This window comes from Piliocolobus tephrosceles, chromosome 3 (assembly GCF_002776525.5).
Source record: "Piliocolobus tephrosceles isolate RC106 chromosome 3, ASM277652v3, whole genome shotgun sequence".
NCBI lineage: Eukaryota > Metazoa > Chordata > Mammalia > Primates > Cercopithecidae > Piliocolobus > Piliocolobus tephrosceles.
In genome coordinates this window covers 94,552,659-94,571,800 of record NC_045436.1, presented here as the reverse complement: position 1 = coordinate 94,571,800, position 19,142 = coordinate 94,552,659, and the positions used below count along the sequence as shown (strand labels likewise).

General features: G+C 35.8%; 1 protein-coding gene across 1 annotated transcript in view; it reads right to left on the bottom strand.

The window, feature by feature from the left end:
- Positions 1-1,133: 1,133 nt before the first annotated feature.
- UGT8 (UDP glycosyltransferase 8) overlaps positions 1,134-19,142 on the bottom strand; it is an 84,457-nt gene continuing 66,448 nt past the window's right edge. The window contains exons 3-6 of the mRNA XM_023220063.2: positions 16,337-16,479; positions 14,736-14,812; positions 11,934-12,153; positions 1,134-3,427 (exon numbers count right to left, since the gene is read on the bottom strand). Coding sequence (XP_023075831.1) covers positions 3,064-3,427; positions 11,934-12,153; positions 14,736-14,812; positions 16,337-16,479 — 804 coding nt within the window. The 3' untranslated portion in view covers positions 1,134-3,063. The remainder of the gene's footprint in view (positions 3,428-11,933; positions 12,154-14,735; positions 14,813-16,336; positions 16,480-19,142) is intronic.

The window sequence follows — 19,142 nt, the reverse complement described above, 5'->3', positions numbered from 1 at the left end:
AAGTGATTGGGGATTTTTAACACTTTGTAGGACTTGCAGAAAAACGGCAATATAAATACTTTAATTGTGTGGACATCTAAGATCCTTCTAATTAAATTCGTTGGAAAAATGTTTTTGCTGTCAAAAATATCAATACTATCCTCACATGAAATGCGTGTCTTCAAAAGCTGGCTAAAATGTTGCCATCTCGGAAGCATGATAAGCAGCTCTTTAATGCACATTTTGGAGAAGTTTCAATAATAGAACTCCTATAATTCTCAAACCTCATCATATGAAATGTAAAATTTTCTATTTCAGATGTTTTTGATTATATCGATTGCAAATAACCATTCTCTAATGTTATTTTATATTTATAAGCTGGTTGAATTACTTAGAAGCTAGAATGAAATATGAATTACACTATCAGTAAAACAGATTGCTGGATTATCCCTTGAAGTTTTTCTTCAACTTATTTTGGTTCTTTCATTTATAAACCTTTTATTTTTGAAGTGGAGTTGTTCAGTTTTAGCAGCATTTGGGACTGAGCGAGAAGCTGAGTTTTGAAGAGAATCTCTAGTTTCAATCATAAACTATTACTTTAACCCAAACATTAGATCTTTTCAACCCTGGACACCCAAATCCTGCCCCTATGGTCTATGTGGAGGGATAACAGAAGTTGCCACTCTAGAGGAAAAATGTCTTAATTCTCATTTGTGTTTGATATGATGATAACCAGCTATGGGGATATTTTAATAGTTGCAGAAACTCTTTCTAAATAATAAATGAATAAATACTTTCTTGAAAACTTTACTTTATTATCGAATCTAGCCCAAGTGTGGAAAATTTAAAAATCACCCTATTTACCAAAACTGTATAATCTTGCTAGAAAAAATAAAAAACAACAATGATCAGTAAATACCTACACTTAACATTCTTACTTCTGGAACAGAATTTTAAGATCCATGTCCATGTCCTTGTAAGGTAAATCCCTCTGTTTAACAATTAAAAGAAAAAGTCTCACATTTAATACATTGTTTGCACACTCATAAATACATACAAAAGCTGGGAGACCTGTCTTAGAAACATGTTTAAAATGAATATATATAATATTATGAAATAAAATCTGAATAAAAATTTTATTCCAACAACACTTCTCTATTTTAAATCATGTTTATTATTTAAGTTTTTATCACAGTGGAGATTAACTTATGCTTAATCATCCAATCAGTGCCTACTGTCAACTTAATCCAATTCCAAAAAAGTAAAATCAACTCATTCATACACTCTAAGTCCTCTTACTATCCCACCATTCATTGCCTGTATCTTTTTTCCCTTTTAACGGCAACATCGTAATAAGATTGTGAAAAGGTATAACTAATCGGTTTCTATGTATGTATAATACCATTTCTTCAAGTATTCAGAGAGCAGTACATTTGTCTGCATTGTGCATTAGAAAACTACTTGTGACATTATTTCTAAGTGCAGGAGAGCAGCTCCTGGTGGGAGAGTAATGAAGTTGTTTGTCATAGTGTATGCCAGGGATTTACAGCACTATAGAATTTTCACAACTCTTCCATGTTAGTGAGTAACATTAGGTAAATGTTGTATTTGCCTACTCTCAGCTATCGGATGTGGGATTTCAAACTACAAACAAATAAAGCATACACTCAACCAACAAGGGTAGTGCAAGTGCTAAGTAAACAGAATGACATGGAAGAAATTCATAGTTGCCAACTAGTGAATGCTTCAGCAGGGAGGCCCTGATTTTATGATGTCTGTGACTTGCATCCCTGTTCTCAAATGAATACTGTCACTGCTCCATGTCAGCCACAATGACTGGAAAAGGCTGCTGAGGTGAGGGCTGAGGGAATGAGGAGGATGATAGGAATTCATTTTCACAAAAAAGTGGTTCAATTTATCTGTCACATCTGTATGTAGTGTAAAGTCTGATTTGTTTACAAGATCTCAGACCTCTCCAGAGGTACCAATATGGAAAACTGCAAATGTTTCATTTAAAGGAATTAAATGTTGGCACCTATGTAATATATAGATTGTGTGGCCTGGACAATAAAAGGGATCAGAAGATGGTTTTTTAAAAGTAAAACTTTGGAAATGTAACATCTGAACATTCAAAAGTTACATTATAGAAAAGCCATCAAACAGTTACATAAACATTCAACAATACAGTGGTGCTGTTTAAAAATGCCCTAGAAGCAATAATCTTCAGTACTTTGAATAAAGTCAGAATTTCATTGCTTTGTCTTAATTATGTATTTAACATAGTTACTCCTTAAAATTAAATAGAAAAACACTATAAAATTCTTCCAGAGGAAAATTATTGGTAGTGGGAAAACAAAAGTAAAATGTGAAAACCAATGTATACATTTACTTAATTACATGTTTTTCCCCCAGAAGTGGCCATACTCTATCAGAAAATAAAAACAAGAAAAACAACAAAAATAAAACAAAAATTACAAAAAAAAACTGTGCCATTTCCTTTTTTTTTTTTTTTTTTTTTCTTCCTCTGCATCCAGTTTTGGGGGAAAGTGTTCTTTCATAGTAGTGTTCTGAGTTCACACATATTAAATGGTAGAAAAGAAACATCTGGATCCTGACTATCCTTTTACTTTATTCTTGAGTGTGTTGTACTCTCAACAAATGTAACAAGCAGCCAGTAAAAATTATCTTAATTAGGAGACACACACACACACACACACACACACAGACACACGCACACACACACAACCTTATTAAGAAAAATGCAACCATTCCTGATCCAGGACACACACATATGAAGATTTAAAACTAAGGTCTGGACACAGTCACTTAATTGATTTAAATAATTAAGGCTTCTAAAAGGTTCAGTGCCAAAACTCTCTACGTCAGTATTTGAATAAAGTACATTTTTGCATTTTAGGTTTGTGCTTTTTACAGCCATCTTAATTCCACAGAATTTCATTAGTAGATCTCATAAGGGCATGTTAGAATTGTTTACTGTTTTACTTTTAGTAGCTGTTAGATTAAATAATAGCAATAAAAATTCAATGAGTGAACCAATTTATTTCTATCACCTGGGCTGTTAGCTCATTTCACTTTCTTTTCATGTTTAATATGGCCATTTCTTTTGTACTTGCCATTGAGGATTCCATTGTGGTAATGTCCATTAACTGGGCTATGCTTATTTCTAGACCACAGACTTTTCATTTTTCTGTAGATAAATTTTGTCACCCAAGACAAGAGAAAGTAAAACAAGGCAGCACCAAGCAAAAGCACAAAGGCAATATCCAGTAAAAAATACTGACAAAAAGAGATTTGATGGACAGCGGCACGTAGGTGATGGGCTCCATTGTGACGAATAATATAATCTATCCAATAGATAGTTCGATTGACAGGGTGACCAGGTTGATCCTTGTGAATTTCCGAAAGCTTCTGGGCCCTCTGACGGTAGCTATGGAGAGGGGGACACAGAATGAAGAGGTTAATAATAAAGTTCTATATTTATGCATATCTTCATGTAAAAGGGGGAAATAATAAAAACAACTATTCTTTAGTAAGTACTTTGCATGTACAAACACTGTGTTAAGTGCTTTAAGCACATTATCTTATGTTAACCCAATAAAATATATTTTAAATTGGTGAGAAAAGTGAAAATCAGAGAGACTGAGTAACTTGATTATGTTACAAAGCAAGCACTGTGTTAAGTGCTTTAAGCACATTATCTTACGTTAACCCAATAAAATATATTTTAAATTGGTGAGAAAAGTGAAAATCAGAGAGACTAAGTAACTTGATTATGTTACAAAGTTGAGACCCAGAATTTCTTGCCTCCAAACCCTTTGCTGTTTCCACACATTACATGTAGTTCTTCTCTCCACATACTTTTAAATAATATAAATCAACAAGTCTCAACCAAGATGGAAACTAAATTTATTAGATTCTAAAAGAAAGATGGAGAAAAAGATATAGAACTTCATTCTACCACTTTTTAAAGCAATAATATTTAATTTTGTCTTAATTTAAAATAACATTAAATATGGGGTGGTGATACATTATTAAAGAGATAAAAAAGAGTTGAGAAACACCATGAAGTCAGATTTGATGTTATATGCAGTATTCATATACAGGTAATGTATGCATGTATATATATATATAAAGAAAACACCCTCTTAAATGATTAAAAGACCAAGGAAAATGGGGAATCACAAAGTAGTAAAATATAAGCATTTTATTTTAATCTAAAAACATGTGACTGCACATTAATGTGTCAGTCTTTGACAAACAGCTAAAGCCCTCTTGCATAAATTCATGACTGAAGTTTGTATTGTTTAGACATAAGAAATAATTTCCACCTTGAGAGATACAAAATCTGTCACAGAGGATATAGCACTACTGAGTTGTGCATTATAGAGGAACAAAAGATTGGGCATATGTGAAGACTTGATAAAGCCAAGAGAAGAGTGTAAACTAAATCATAAAAGTGGGGGAGTAAGAATACGCCCAGAACAAACTGATTTGGAAAAAGTATGAAATTTAGTTAGAAATTAGATTGGAAGAAGAGTCTTCCCCATGGGTATTCTGAATGACAAGATATAATAGCTTCTTTCTTAGAACCAAGGAGCCATTAGATCAGGAAGACTGGCTGTTAAAGCAGAGGGAAGATACTCGTGATGGAAAGTCCATTAAAAAGACCTCAATAATGGCCAATGAAAGACTGAGTAAAAAAATGGTGGTGGGATTAGACAGATAAAGGGAAATGGTGTAGTAGAAGAGTTTGCAGGAGTTGGTAAGAGTGTGGATTAAAAGTGAAGGGAAAGAGAGAGATCATATGCAACTGCAGTGTTTCCAGCTTGAATAACTCACATGGCAGAGTTAATTAACAGAACACAGTAACACAGAACACTGCACATGCTGCTGGAAATGATTACAGTTTGGGCTGTAATGAAAGGGAAAGCCGAGAGAGCCACTAGAAATGTGAGGATGGAGCTATGAGATTACAAAGCCTAATGAAAAATCTACTCAGATATTTGAGTTGATTTGATGAGCCTTTATTTTTTATGATTTCACTCTAGACCTAAACATTAAGTTTTAACAATTATGCAAACAAATTTGAGAGGCAGTGAACAGAACGTTGTTAGGAGTGAAAGAAAAAGCAAATTAAGGCTATTACATAAGAGTATGTAATTAACAGGCACGTTTTCTCTCTCATCAATGCCTCATCAGAAAATTATGAGCAGATAATAAATCTAGTTGTATTAAAAAGTATAAAAACCTCACCAAATATTAAAAGGCTATCCTCACTTGCTTTGTAATTTATCATAATTTCTAACTGATGGCAAAAGGGAAACTAGAAAGTTTCTACTACTCCTTTTTATGACAAAATGCTTATGGGGCAAAGGAGTATCTTTAAAATACAAAAATGAAACGTGACATCTTAGAAAATAAAATCCAACCTATTTTAACAAAGATGGAAAAGGAGGATAAAAACAATCTTAAGTCTTCAGGTACCTTAATGTCACTGTGTATATAACCCTTTCTCTAGTGATGATTAAACAGATTAAACAGATGCTTTAATGGGAAATCTGATTTCTTGCACTCTTGAATAAATTATTAACTCATATGGGACTCCAATATGTTCACTTCGTCCTAGATCACTAATTATCAGAAAAGCTCTTGACATCTGACTCAGCTTATCTGAACAGGGACTTTCATCAGTCAGACTCTTAGTCCCACCTAGAGTAGATTCATAAAGCTAGATTGCTTACTAATCGATTTCATTTTGTATGACTATTCTGTTTAGAGGAGGTCCATGGATCAACTGGAAAGGAATATTGGAGAATTCACAGATAAATTTTTGAGGGGCAGGTATTTTCCGTGCTGAAACTGGCCTCAAATGTAGTGTATTGGCATTGTCCTATGAACACAGTTGATTTTACAACTCAAAATTCCTTCCAGTAAGTATATGAATATTGCAAAAACAAATTGGTGTGATTAAAATGGTCACTCCAGACAGTTCTAAGTTATTCCAAGGGATCTCTTAGATAAAGCCCCTTTTAATAAAACAATTACCTTGTAAAGGGCTCACATGTACATTAAATTTTACAAAAGTATAAATATTTTCTATTAAAAGTTGACCACAGGTTGGATATGTGCTAAGTTAATAATCATCAACTCTCCATCTTTCTTTCTAATTTATTTCGTAATAATAAAAGCTTCAGACTCAAAATAATCCTCCCAAACAAGTGAACAAAAAAGCAATAGGCTTTTATTAAATGAATCCAAAGCATTAGGAAGCAGAGATGGAAGATGTGTAATTTTACTCAAGTTGTGAATTTTTTAAAAACGAATATTTTGGGGGGTTTTTGTTGTCGTTAATTCTTCTAAAAAAAGAAAATAGAATATATGTGCAGAATGTGCAGGTTTGCTACACAGGTATACATGTGCCATGGTGGTTTGCTGCACCTACTGACCCATCCACTAAGTTCCCTCCCCTCACCCTCCACCCCCAACAGGTCCTGGTGTGTGTTCTTCCCCCTCTCTGTGTCCATATGTTCTCATTGTTCAACTCCCACTTACGAGTGAGAACATACGGTATTTGGTTTTCTGTTCCTGTGTTATGTACTGAGGATGACTTCCAGCTTCATCCATGTCCCTGGAAAGGACATTACCTCTTTCCTTTTTAATGCTGTATAGTATTCCATAGTGTATATGTACCACATTTTCTTTATCCAGTCTATCATTGATGGGCATTTGGGTTGGTTCTATGTCTTTGCTATTATAATTGGACTGCAATAAACACACGTGTGCTTGTGTCTTTATAGTTGAATGATTTATATTCCTTACAGTATATACCCAGTACTGGGATTGCTGGGTCAAATGGTATTTCTGGTTCTAGATCCCTGAGGAATTGTCATACTGTCTCCCATAATGGTTAAACTAATTTATATTCCCACCAACAGTGTAAAGCGTTCCTATTTCTCCGCAGCCTCACCAGCACCTATTGTTTCCTGACTTTTTAATAATTGCCATTCTGACTGGGGGTGAGATGGTATCTCACTGTGGTTTTGATTTGCATTTCTCTGATGATCAGTGATGTTGAGCTTTTTCACACGTTTGTTGGCCACATAAGTGTCTTCTTTTGAGAAGTTTCTGTTCATATCCTTTGCCCATTTTTTGATGGGGTTGTCTTCTTCTTGTAAATATGCTTAAGTTCCTTGTAAATTCTGGATATTAGACCTTTGTCAGATGGGTACATTGCAAAAATTTTCTCCCATTCTGTAGGTTGCCTGTTCACCCTGATGACAGTTTCTTTTGCTGTACAGAAGCTTTAGTTTAATGAAATCCCATTTGTCAATTTGGGCTTTTGTTGCCATTGCTTTTGGTGTTTTAGTCATGAAGTCTTTGCCCATGCCTATGTCCTGAAGGGTATTGCTTAAGTTGTCTTCTAGGGTTTTTATGGTTTTGGGTTTTACATTTAATCCATCTTGAGTTAATTTTTGTATAAGATGTAAGGAAGGGGTCCAGTTTCAGTTTTCTGCATATGGCTAGCCAGTTTTCTCAGCACCATTTACTGAATAGGAGATCCTTTCCCCATTGCTTGTTTTTGGCAGGTTTGTAGAAGATTAGATGGTTGTAGATGTGTGGTGTAGTTTTTGAGGTCTCTGTTCTGCTCCATTGGTCTATATATCTGTTTCAGTACCACTACCATGCTATTTTAGTTACTGCAACTTTGTAGTATAGTTTGAAGTCAGGTAGTGTAATACCTCCAGCTTTGTTTTTTGTTTTGTTTTGTTTTGGGGTTTTTTTGGTTGTTTTTGCTTAGGATTTTCTTGACTATATGGGGTCTTCTTTGATTCCATATGAAATTTAAAATAGTCTTTTCTAATTCTGTAAATAATGTAAATGGTAGTTTGACGGGAATAGTATTGAATCTATAAATTACTTTGGGCAGTGTAGCCATTTTCACAATATTCATTTTTCCTATTCATGAGGATGGAATGTTTTCAATCTCTTTGTGTCCTCTCTTATTTCCTTGAGCAGAGGTTTGTAGTTCTCCTTGAAGAGGTCTTTCACATCCCTGGATAGCTGTATTCCTAGGTATTTTATTCTATTTGTAGTGATTGCTGAATGGGAGTTCATTCATGATTTGGCTCTCTGCTTGCCTATTGTTGGTGTAAAGGAATGCTTGTGATTTTTGCACAGGGATTTTGTATCCTAAGACTTTGCTGAAGTTCCTTTCAGTTCAATAAATTTTGGGGCTGAGACGATGGGATTTTCTAAATATAAAATCATGTCATCTGCAAATAGAGACAATTTGACTTCCTCTCTTCCTATTTGAATCCTCCTTATTTCTTTCTCTTGCCTGATTGCCCTGGCCAGAATTTCCAAGACTATGTTGAATAGGAGTGGTGACAGAGAGCATCTTTGTCTTGTGCTGGTTTCCAAAGGGAATGCTTCCAGCTTTTGTCCATTCAGTATGATGTTGGCTGTAGATCTGTCATAAATACCTCTTATTATTTTGAGATATGTTCCATCAATACCTAGTTTATTAAGAGTTTTTTACATGAAGGGGTACTGAATTTTATCAAAGGCTTTTCTGTGTCTATTGAGATAATCATGTGGTTTTTTGTCTTTTGTTCTGGTTATGTGATAGATTACCTTTATAGATTAACATATGTTGAACCAGCCTTGCATCCCAGGGATGAAGCCAACTTGATCATAGTGGATAAGCTTTTTTTTTGAAGACAGAGTCTTGCTCTGTTGCCCAGGCTGGAGTGCAGTGGTGCAATCTCAGCTCACTGCAAGCTCTGCCTCCCAGGTTGACGCCATTCTCCTGCCTCAGCCTCTTGAGTAGCTGGGACTACAGGTGCCCGCCACCACACCCAGTTACTTTTTTGTATTTTTAGTAGAGACGGGGGTTTCACCGTGTTAGCCAGGATGGTCTCGATCTCCTGACCTCATGATCCGCCCGCCTCGTGCTGTTGGATTCAGTTTGCCAGGATTTTATTGAAGATCTTCACATTGATGTTCATCAGAGATATTGGCCTGAAGTTTTCTTTTTGTTGTTGTTGTTGTTGTTGTGTCTTTCCAGTTGTGGTATCAGGATAATGCTGGCTTCATAAAAGGAATCTTCTTTTACAGTATTAGTTACTTGGTTTAAACCAGAATATCTTGGACACAGTATCTTAGTGAGGCAAACTAATATTTTCAGTAATTATCACCTGTTAAATGTGGAATATTATCACATTTGAAACAAAGACAAATGACTTCGGTTTATATAATGACTTTTAGCAAAGGACATGCTACACAAATCACTGGCATTTTTACATTGACTAAGACATCTTTCTATGTACAAAATCCTTTCAGTTAAATATTTAAGGTTTTCAAGTTATATATGATTAACTCATTATCTGGTATGCATACTTTTGGGAATGATATAAATTTATTCATGGCATAGAATAATGCTTAAATCAAGCACTTACATCTCTTCAATATTCTATAGCTGGAATTGCCATGTGATCTAAGATTGTAACCTGTTCTTGCTCTGATTCAGCTTGGTTCATGCCTCACAAAACACAGCTGGACTAACTACCTGTGAATAACCTAGATTTTTGCGCTTTCCTTTTTATCCGACCCAATCTCAGCAGTTCTGCAACTGTTTCCCCATAATTCTACTTAGAGCTATATTTTACAAACCTTCCTGAAAGGCTGCATATATATACACACATATGTACACATATACATATGATACATATATGATGTATATGTGTGTGCATATACATATACACATGAAAGAACATCATGTTTTGAAAAGCACACCTTTAAAGAAAAACTATAGATAACAGAAGAAGGGATCTACTTAGGCAACCCTAGTTATGGAACACATTGCTTCCAATGGCAGAGCTGTATCCGACACTGGATCCTTTAAGAGTCCAGAGCATGAAGGTCACCTCTGAGCTCACATAAAGGCCGTATAACGAACTTCAGTTGAATTCGGCATTTTATATGCAAGCATAATCCTTTTACATGAAATAATTTTTCTTATTATTGGTTGTTCCTTAGAATGTGGCAGTGTCTCTCAAGCCAATGTTAAGCCATATCCCCTGGGCATAAAAAGAAAAAGCTTATACTCTTCTAATCTTTAATGCTATCAGAAATGCAAGATAAATTAAACATCATGTCTACAAATGAAGAAAACTGCTACTTTGTTTTAAAACTACATAGGCCAATTCTTCACCCTCTGAGACTCATTTGTGAACTAACTAGGCTCAGGACCTATCAAGAATTTAAAAAGCAAAATAAAGATTCTGCTTCATCATTCACCTGTGTAAATAAATCTCCGTATTTCTTTAATACTCAGTGCTAGGGAAACCCAGCAACACCAGGCTTACCGTGCAGTACAAAGAGCACTGTCTTGGTAATCAGACAGTCTTGGCTTCTAATTTCGACTATGATTGCTGTTGTAAGCCAAAGTACTTAAGTTCTCTGAATATCAAGTGCCTTGCCTATACAATGTGGATAATAAAAACTGTGATATACAGCTGTCATAAATATGAAAATGAAATAAGCACATAACATTTGACACAATGTAGATATCCAAAGATTGTTCAACTGCAGTTTCTCCCTCAGTTTGGAAGATCCTGGTAGAATATTGTCTGGTGTCAACATGACTGGTCAAATGACTGCTGTTTTTATTTTCTAAATTATAGAAAACATGCATAAAGCATTATCACAGGAATCTAAAGGATATTTCCATAACTTCATAATTTATTGACAATTTATTGAAAATAATTGGCTACTGACAATATACTGTGGTGTGTACATTCATCAGCTTTAATGTTAACTGAAACTGTGTCTGAAATTGGTGGGTTCTTGGTCTCGCTGACTTCAAGAAAGAAGCCATGGACCCTCGCTGTGAGTGTTACAGTTCTTAAACATGGTGTGTCCGAAGTTTGTTCTTCTGGATGTTCAGATGTGTCCAGAGTTTCTTCCTTCTGGTGGATTTGTGGTCTCGCTGACTTCAGGAGTAAGCTGCAGACCTTCTCGCTGTTACAGCTCTTAAAGGCGGCACATCTGGAGTTGTTCATTCCTTCTGGTGGGTTCATGGTCTCCCTGGCCTCAGGAGTGAAGCTGCAGACCTTTGCGGCGAGTGTTAAAAGTTCACAAAGGTGGCGCGTCCGGAGTTGTTCCTTCCTCTCGTCCAGAGCTGCTCCTCCCTCCCTGTGTGTTGGTGGTCTCGCTGGCTTTAGGAGGGAAGCTGCAGACCTTCCCGGTGAGTGTTACAGCTCATAAAGGTGGCGCGGACCCAAAGGGTGAGCAGCAGCAAGATTTAGTGTGAAGAGCTAAAGAACAGACCTTACACAGACAGCAAGGGGACCCAAGCCGGTTGTTGCAGTTGGCTTGGGCAGCCTGCTTTTATTCCCTTAGCTGATTCCACCCACATCCTGTTGATTGGTCGACTTTACAGAGAGCTGATTGGTCCGTTTCAACAGGGTGCTGATTGATGCATTTAAAAACCTTTAGCTAGACAGAGTGCTGACTGGTGCGTTTACAATCCTTTAGCTAGACAGGAAAGTTCTCCTAAGTCCCCACCTGACCCAGAAGCCCAGACGGCTTGACTTCTCACTGGCACTCGCTGCGGGACGTTGCGGGTACTCCGGCAGCCCAAAGGGAGCTCATCTGCGGATCAAGCCCAGCAGGCTTGGCTGGGCAGCCTGGGGTCCGCCCCGGGAGCGGCCATGTGCAGCCCGGGCTCCCGCGCGCGCCTCTCCCTCCACACCTTCCCGCGAGCAGAGTGAGTTCGCTGCTGCCTTGGCCAGCCCCAGAGAGGGGCCCCCACAGCACAGCAGAGGGCTGAAGGACTCCTAGAGTGCTTCAGCCAGAGCAGACACCGAGGCCCAAGAGGTGCCCAGAGCGAGTGAGGGCTGCTAGCACGTTGCCACCTCTCAAAACCTTACCTGGGATTATTGATAACCTTCACCAGTGCTTCATACAGCTCTTTTTCAGTAACTGTCTTCCATTCTAGTAATATTCCCATTCCTTTTGCCTGTACTCTAGTCATAGTATCATAATGGTCTCCAAAGAGTGGAATTCCCACTACAGGCACACCATGATACATAGTTTCAAAAATACTGTTCAAGCCACCATGGCTCAGGAAGGCTTTAATCTTTGAATGCCCTGAAGAAAGATGAAAAAGAAAACAACTTACAACAGTATTACTCTACAGAAGAGATTTTCCCAGAAATGTATTAAAACTGACACCACAGTAAACATGCATTTCAGATAAAGGATACCTAAAGCGTAATTTCACTGATTCCTGTTCTACACCAATTAAAATATTTATTATATACATAATTGTCAGATTTTGATACATCAATTAAAAGCCATTTTTAGGTAGTTGAAATGTACGTTACTATTTTGAACACAAACACTGCATTACTAACATATTTAAATGGCCAATAATTATTAGGAAGCCAATGAAAGCAAGAAATGCCAAATACCGGAGTGAAAAAATAGACATCTACTTTCTGGCTACTCAAATGTTTATCAACGTTAAAGTTAAAAACACTTTTTAAAATAAATATAAAGAAGGACTGGATTCCAGAAGTCAATGAAGAGTTTGTGTGCTTCTACAAAAAGAAATGTTATAATCACTATTTACAACATCCAAGTTCTATCAGCATTAGTATTTCACAATTTTAGGGTTTAATTTTACATTTATGTGCTCACACATGTAGAGATAAACATTTATAATCATTTCTAAGACATGAGACATCACATAACATCTAGTTGTTATAGGAATAAAAGAGATAATTTGTCAAAATTAATGTGGAAGTTCAAAACTTAGATTTGTTCTCCTAGTAAATGGCCTACATTTCCATAAAAGAGATCAAAAGTTTGGCATAAGAGTTGCAAAACAAAACAAAACAAAAAACATTGTATCTAGGATATATGTTATTGGCCAGAAAGAAATTATACCTAGCTGAAATGTCGATCTTTTAAAATATACATGTGCCAGGTACAAAATTACTGTGTGTGGGAACCATGGTCTCAATGGTGCTCCCAGAGCTCTTCCATCCTGAATTCCAGTGGAACTGGTTAGTCAGTGTCTATAGCCCTTACCCACAGGTGGCTTCTCTGACTCTTAAGTCCAACTAAAGGATCTGCCCTAGAAGTGGATTTCAATCTTTATTTTTAGCAAAAACCCCTCTCTTTGAACAAAACCAACCACCAAGCCCAACAGTAAAAAATAAAGCCGAACTGCTGTGTAAAGAGGAAGAGCTGGCTACGAGGGGAGGGGAAAGACATTGATTTAGTTCCTACTTCTCATCCTGGAAGAATCTTTTGATCATAGTTAGAAGCTATTAGAGGACTTACAAGGATCGTACCTATTGCTAAAAAAGATACTAATCTTGAAAATGTCAGAGAGCTGACATTGAGAAGCCTAGAGCGGCTATGGACTTGAGGAGGGTGCTCAGGCATGGACCTTGTAGCAGAGCCTCACGGTCAAAAGAAGAAGAAAAAGAAAAAGAAAAAAAAAAAAAATTAACAAACATAAAACCCACACACAATAAAAGTTTAGATGTTCATACATAACAATGTCACTCTGTTGCACTGAGGTAGTTGATAGCCAGGTTATCTTATTTAAATTTCCTGCTTCTTTCCTATCGTCTAAGGAATCTAAGTCATAATAGTAAAGCCATTAAAGACTTAAAAATAAAAAAACACAAGTATCAAGAAAAGTAAATTGCCTTGTATTCTTTTTTCTTCAGTTTTAGCATATATAGAATAGTATTATAATAAGCTAAATGAAAAGAAATTATATACATAAATAAAATTCTTTACTGGTTTTTAGTTATACAATTTAATTTGCTGCTTTTTAGGAGAATCACTATAGCTGGATTAAAATATAGTTTCAATGTCTTAAAAGTATAAGTTAAAATCAAAGCCACTTTTACATAATATTAGGTGTATTATGGAAAAAATGGTGGTCAATACTGTCAAAATCAATCTCATTTTTACAATTTTTATAATCAATATATTCAAGGATACTATGGCATTAACTTTTTCTAAAAATTTAATGAATAAAAATTTGCATTATTATTATCTATGTTTATTGAACATAGAGTTAAATTATCTAGATTCAAACACACTTAAAAGACATGCATATAATAATCACTATTTTAATTTTGAGAATCAGAATCCCCAAGATTAAATAATACAAAGTTCTTCAAAACTACCCAGTGATTTAGGACTAAACAGAGCAGATAATCTAATTAAAGTTAAAATAAATTGACTGTTCCTCTCGTCTTCCGCTTCTTTTTGGTTTCAGACAAATGAATAACTTCTAATTTCTCTTGGTTCTCAGACCATCTGTAATAAATCTGTAACCCAAATCTACATTCTTATTGTTTTAACTGTTGCACTTTCACCTGATTACTCTAATTAGGCCTAATCTTATTCACTACTAATTTATATAGTTTATTAAGTACATAATTTCCAGATAATTAAAATTGGAGACAGGTCTAAAAATTTTAATATAGATGCCCAAATGTTTACATTTTACACACTCTTTTCCAATAAATAAAGACTTAAAATTTTGACCTCAAATTTAAGACTTGAAATACTGGACAAAAAATATAAAACTCTAACATTTACTACACACATACCGTATGAACCTCTCAAGCAAAAAAAAAAAAATCACATTTATGTAATGAAAACCTAACAGCCAAGTAAGTAACCACAAATCATTTACTTACCAAGCAGGTCATTCTGTGGTAACCATTCTATGAGTTTAGTGTTGTTTCCTAGATTCTTTGGTTTGGGTCCTGAAAACCTAAAATGTACACCAGAAAATTAATCTTTTAAAAATCAAACCTTACTCATAGTATGTGCTCTCTGATTAAAGTATGAGATTTAAAATAAATGTTCGATGATCTTTTGTTGATATTCTTAAGAATGAAACCATGCTTTGGTAACAACAAATATTTGATTAAGTTTCTTTTAAAAAACTTTCACTGGATGGAGGAAAAACAAGAAATAATTTGCTTACATAGAGATCTATTTTCCATTGGCTCCTCACACCTATACACATACAGAGATAGAAAAAACAAAAAACAAACAAACAAAAAAACAACCAAATAAACCTACACTAGAAGTCATTCCCTACAAACAGTCAGAAGCTGGAACAAGAAGGGGCAGGGAGGGCTGCCACTGCTATGGCAGTCCATATCCCTAATCCTTAACACCCCAAGCCTGAGGGAAGGCACAAGTGTTGAAAGAAATCAGAAAGTTCTCTTCTTTAGCTTCACCAGAAATAAAAGTTTTGTGAGGCAAAGCACATAATTACGGTGTTTTCTGCCTGATATTTAAAAGATAAAACATAAATATGCTTAACAACTAAGAGGGTGACAAAAGAGTCTGAACGGAGTAGACATAAACTGTCCTAAATGAAGCAGAAGTACTTTCTGGGGTTAAGCCTAATAGAGGAAACCCAATGAGACCGAGATCTGAAGGGAAAAGTCCTGAATAGTTAGAATAAAATAAATGTCATTGCATAGCTCAGCAGGGGAGCTAATCCTTACTCATTTGTTATAAAGGGAAAATCTCTATTACTAAAAGCCTAATTGCAATGGCTTAAGGGGCACTTTCTTCTACTCATGGTAGTAACTGTGGGACCAATGTTGTATCCCTAGAGTTCAACAGTGGTAGTATGTGCTCAATAAATACATGCTAAATAAAGTGTTCATGTCTGAGTTTTCAACATTGGGTTGGAAATTCCAAAGACAGTCATGTGTTGGCAAAGCCTTCCAAAAGAAGCTATGGTCAGTCTATGGTTCTATCTTAAACTGTGTTAAATGGTAAGTGTGTTTTTAAAGGCCAGGTTTGTTAAATAAAATAAATCAAAAATATATGTAAAGGAGACAAAGTGGGAGCCAAAAAGAGTCCATGGTATTTTAGGTATTTGTTAATCCATCATTTTCTTCCTCATTTCAAAACTGATTTGAAGGAGTATATAAAAAGGCATGCAATTAAAACTAACTTTTAAAATCATAATAAATAATAAAAGAGTAAATGAGGGTGGATCTCTGAGGGAAACATAAATATTCATCTGCCACAAGGAAAAGTCATTCTGAATAATATCTTCTTTCTGTCCTATAGGTCAGAGGTTTCTTTATCCATCATAGAGCCTTATGAATTAATTCCTAAATTTCAATACGCTAAGAAACAAAATGAAAGTCAAGGGCATCTTGCTAATCTTGCCAGGGAAACAATGTGCTGTGCTTTACTGGGACCTGTGGGCTAAACAAAGAGATAAGGAATGTCAATAACAAAGAAACAATCTACATTATTACCTTACCTCCAAATCACTTTTTGAGGCAATCTCCCCAGAGCTCCTGCCAGTTTGTTAGCAATGTCTTCTGAGAGATACTTGACACCAGCTCCAAAAGACACCAAGACAAAGCCATGTTCATTAGCACCATTTACCCATCTTTGGAGATCCTGTAAATCAAAACATGGCAGTAAGTTACGAAGACCAATCTAGTTTGTAATTAGTGTTATTAACAGCCCAGTTAAAAAAAGAAACTTTTAAAGTAATTTTCTTAAACAATTAGAAAGTAAAGGATATATTTTCTTCTAAATAATTGCTTTTATTTACAACATTTCATCTGATAATGCTAACCGAAATGAGGACATATAAACCACAACAAAAATAACTTAAAAAATAAGTAGCTAAAGGTTTAAAATCTCAGAAAAAGGGCAAAAATTGGAAATGATGATACATGGTCAGAAAACAATCTGTATGCAGACACAAGCAAAAGATGTGGATTAAACATATGAAAAATCAATCATACTGGCAAAAATTTGTTAATGCATCGTTTACAAATTTTTGCCAGTATGACTGATTTGCATTGAAAATCAAATCAGTTCATTTTAAGAAATACCACCCTTACTTCATTTTATTGTATAGGCACAAGCTTGTTTTTCATGATGTCATCCCTTTGAATAAATCCTTGCCAAAGACACCCAGCTTCAGTTTCCCATAGGAAAACTAATAGAGCCAGGGCACATTGAAGAACACATGAATTCCATTGTAAGAATGATACACTTGCTGTCCATTGATGAGGCCTATGCCATAATGAAGTCACGAAAGCAGAAGCCTGACCCATTCTGTGTTCATAATGTGCAGAGTGAGCTGCCACAATTATATATCATAGACCCTGCAGGTCTCTCACTCAGGAAGAATGAGTTATTGCCATGGTTGTGTCAGCCATGCTTCTGCATTTCACACTTTGTAGCATAACCTGATTTGTAGCTAAGGAGTACTGCACAATAAGTAGTATCATCACGGCCAGGCGCGGTGGCTCACGCCTGTAATCCCAGCACTTTGGGAGGCAAAGGCAGGCGCATCACGAGGTCAGGAGATGGAGACAATCCTGGCTAACACAGTGAAACCCCATCTCTACTAAAAATAAAAAAATACAAAAAAAAAAAAAAAATAGCTGGGCGTGGTGGCAGGCACCTGTAGTCCCAGCTACTCAGGAGGCTAAGGCAGGAGAACCAGGGAGGTGGAGCTTGCAGTGAGCCAGGATTGTGCCACTGCACTCCAGCCTGGGCGACAGAGTGAGATTCTGTCTCAAAAAAAGCATCGTCACAATGGCATCACTGCACAGCTTAATTAATTATTTAATGGAACATTAAGCCTAAGTTTTCCTTCCTTTCCCTTTTCTATTCATTTTATCACCTAAAGAAATTTATATTCTCTATTGTACTCAGCAAGTGACTGACCACATTTTATGTCCCCAAAAATTAGTGAATAGTGTCACTGCATGACCGAGAGTGATGACAGAAAGGAGGTACATCCTTCCAGCTACTGAATGAGTAAAACAGTCTACAATTATTTGGTAGGGAAGAAAATCTTACCAAAACATCGTATTTTCCAGGAAGCTCTATTTATAAATACAGATAATCCTTGACTTATGATTTTTCAACTTTATGATGCTGTGAAAACTATACTCCTTCAGTAGAGACTGTACTTCAAATTTTGAATTTTGATCTTTTCCAAGGCTGGTCATATGCCTGAACAGTGACAGTGAGCTGTAGCACTTAGTAATGCAATCATGAGGGTGAGTGGCCAACACACAACTGTGTACTGTCTTGGCAGATGATTTTGTCCAAGTGTAGGCTAATGGAAGTGTTCTGAGCACGTTTAACATAGGCTAGGCTATGACGTCGGTATGTTAGGTGTATTAAACACATTTTGACTTAAAATATTTTCAACTTATGATATCCGGACAGAACCCCAGTGTAAGTCAAAGAACATATGTATATAAAAGAAATACAGACTACATCAATTTTGAATTAAAACTTTTATATTCTGTTACATTTACCTAGAATACGTAGATGCTGAAAATTTAAGTGTTATCCAAAGATTGAAAGTAATAAACAAGAGCAGAATGATTTAAAATTTTATATACAGTCCTAAGTCAGATGTACTTAAAATCAATATAAATCAATATAAATCAAAATAAAATCAATATAAAACAGTAAAATCATATGAATACATATGGTGTACATAAGTACCAAATATAAGCCTTTACTGATATGTAAAAGAGTAGGAAAATTTACGTTCATCATGTTTCCTTCAGGAAAAAATACTCAGTACTTTTAGAAGATAATATTCCACTTGGCTTAGAAGGAAGAGTGGGAACCAAGGTGACATGCAAATTCCTATTTCCTGAGTTGGAGGAAAGGCCAGAACAGAGACAGTGAGCAAGTGGATGCCTTACTGTCCCTCGATGTAACCCCTCCCCATGATTTCTAATCTTCAGCCTAAATTCACAGAACATTTGGTGTGATGAATGCTTTATGAGAACATTGAAGGGGTTGGGTTTTGGATTCAGATGACAAGCAGGTGATTCTGGAGTCATGAACAGATGCAAGAGCCAGACGTGGAAGCGATTTTAAATTTGCTGCTCACGGCAAAACTTTGAAATTGGAACTTCACGGAAAAGTATACTGATATCTTCTGGTGGGTTGGGAGGCCCTCAGGATATCTTAGCCATATATAAAAATACAGGCTTTTTTTGGAACTTAAGACCCAGTTACAAAAGGCAAATTTATTTAATAACAGCTCTTAGAAAACAAACTTCATGGTAAATGTG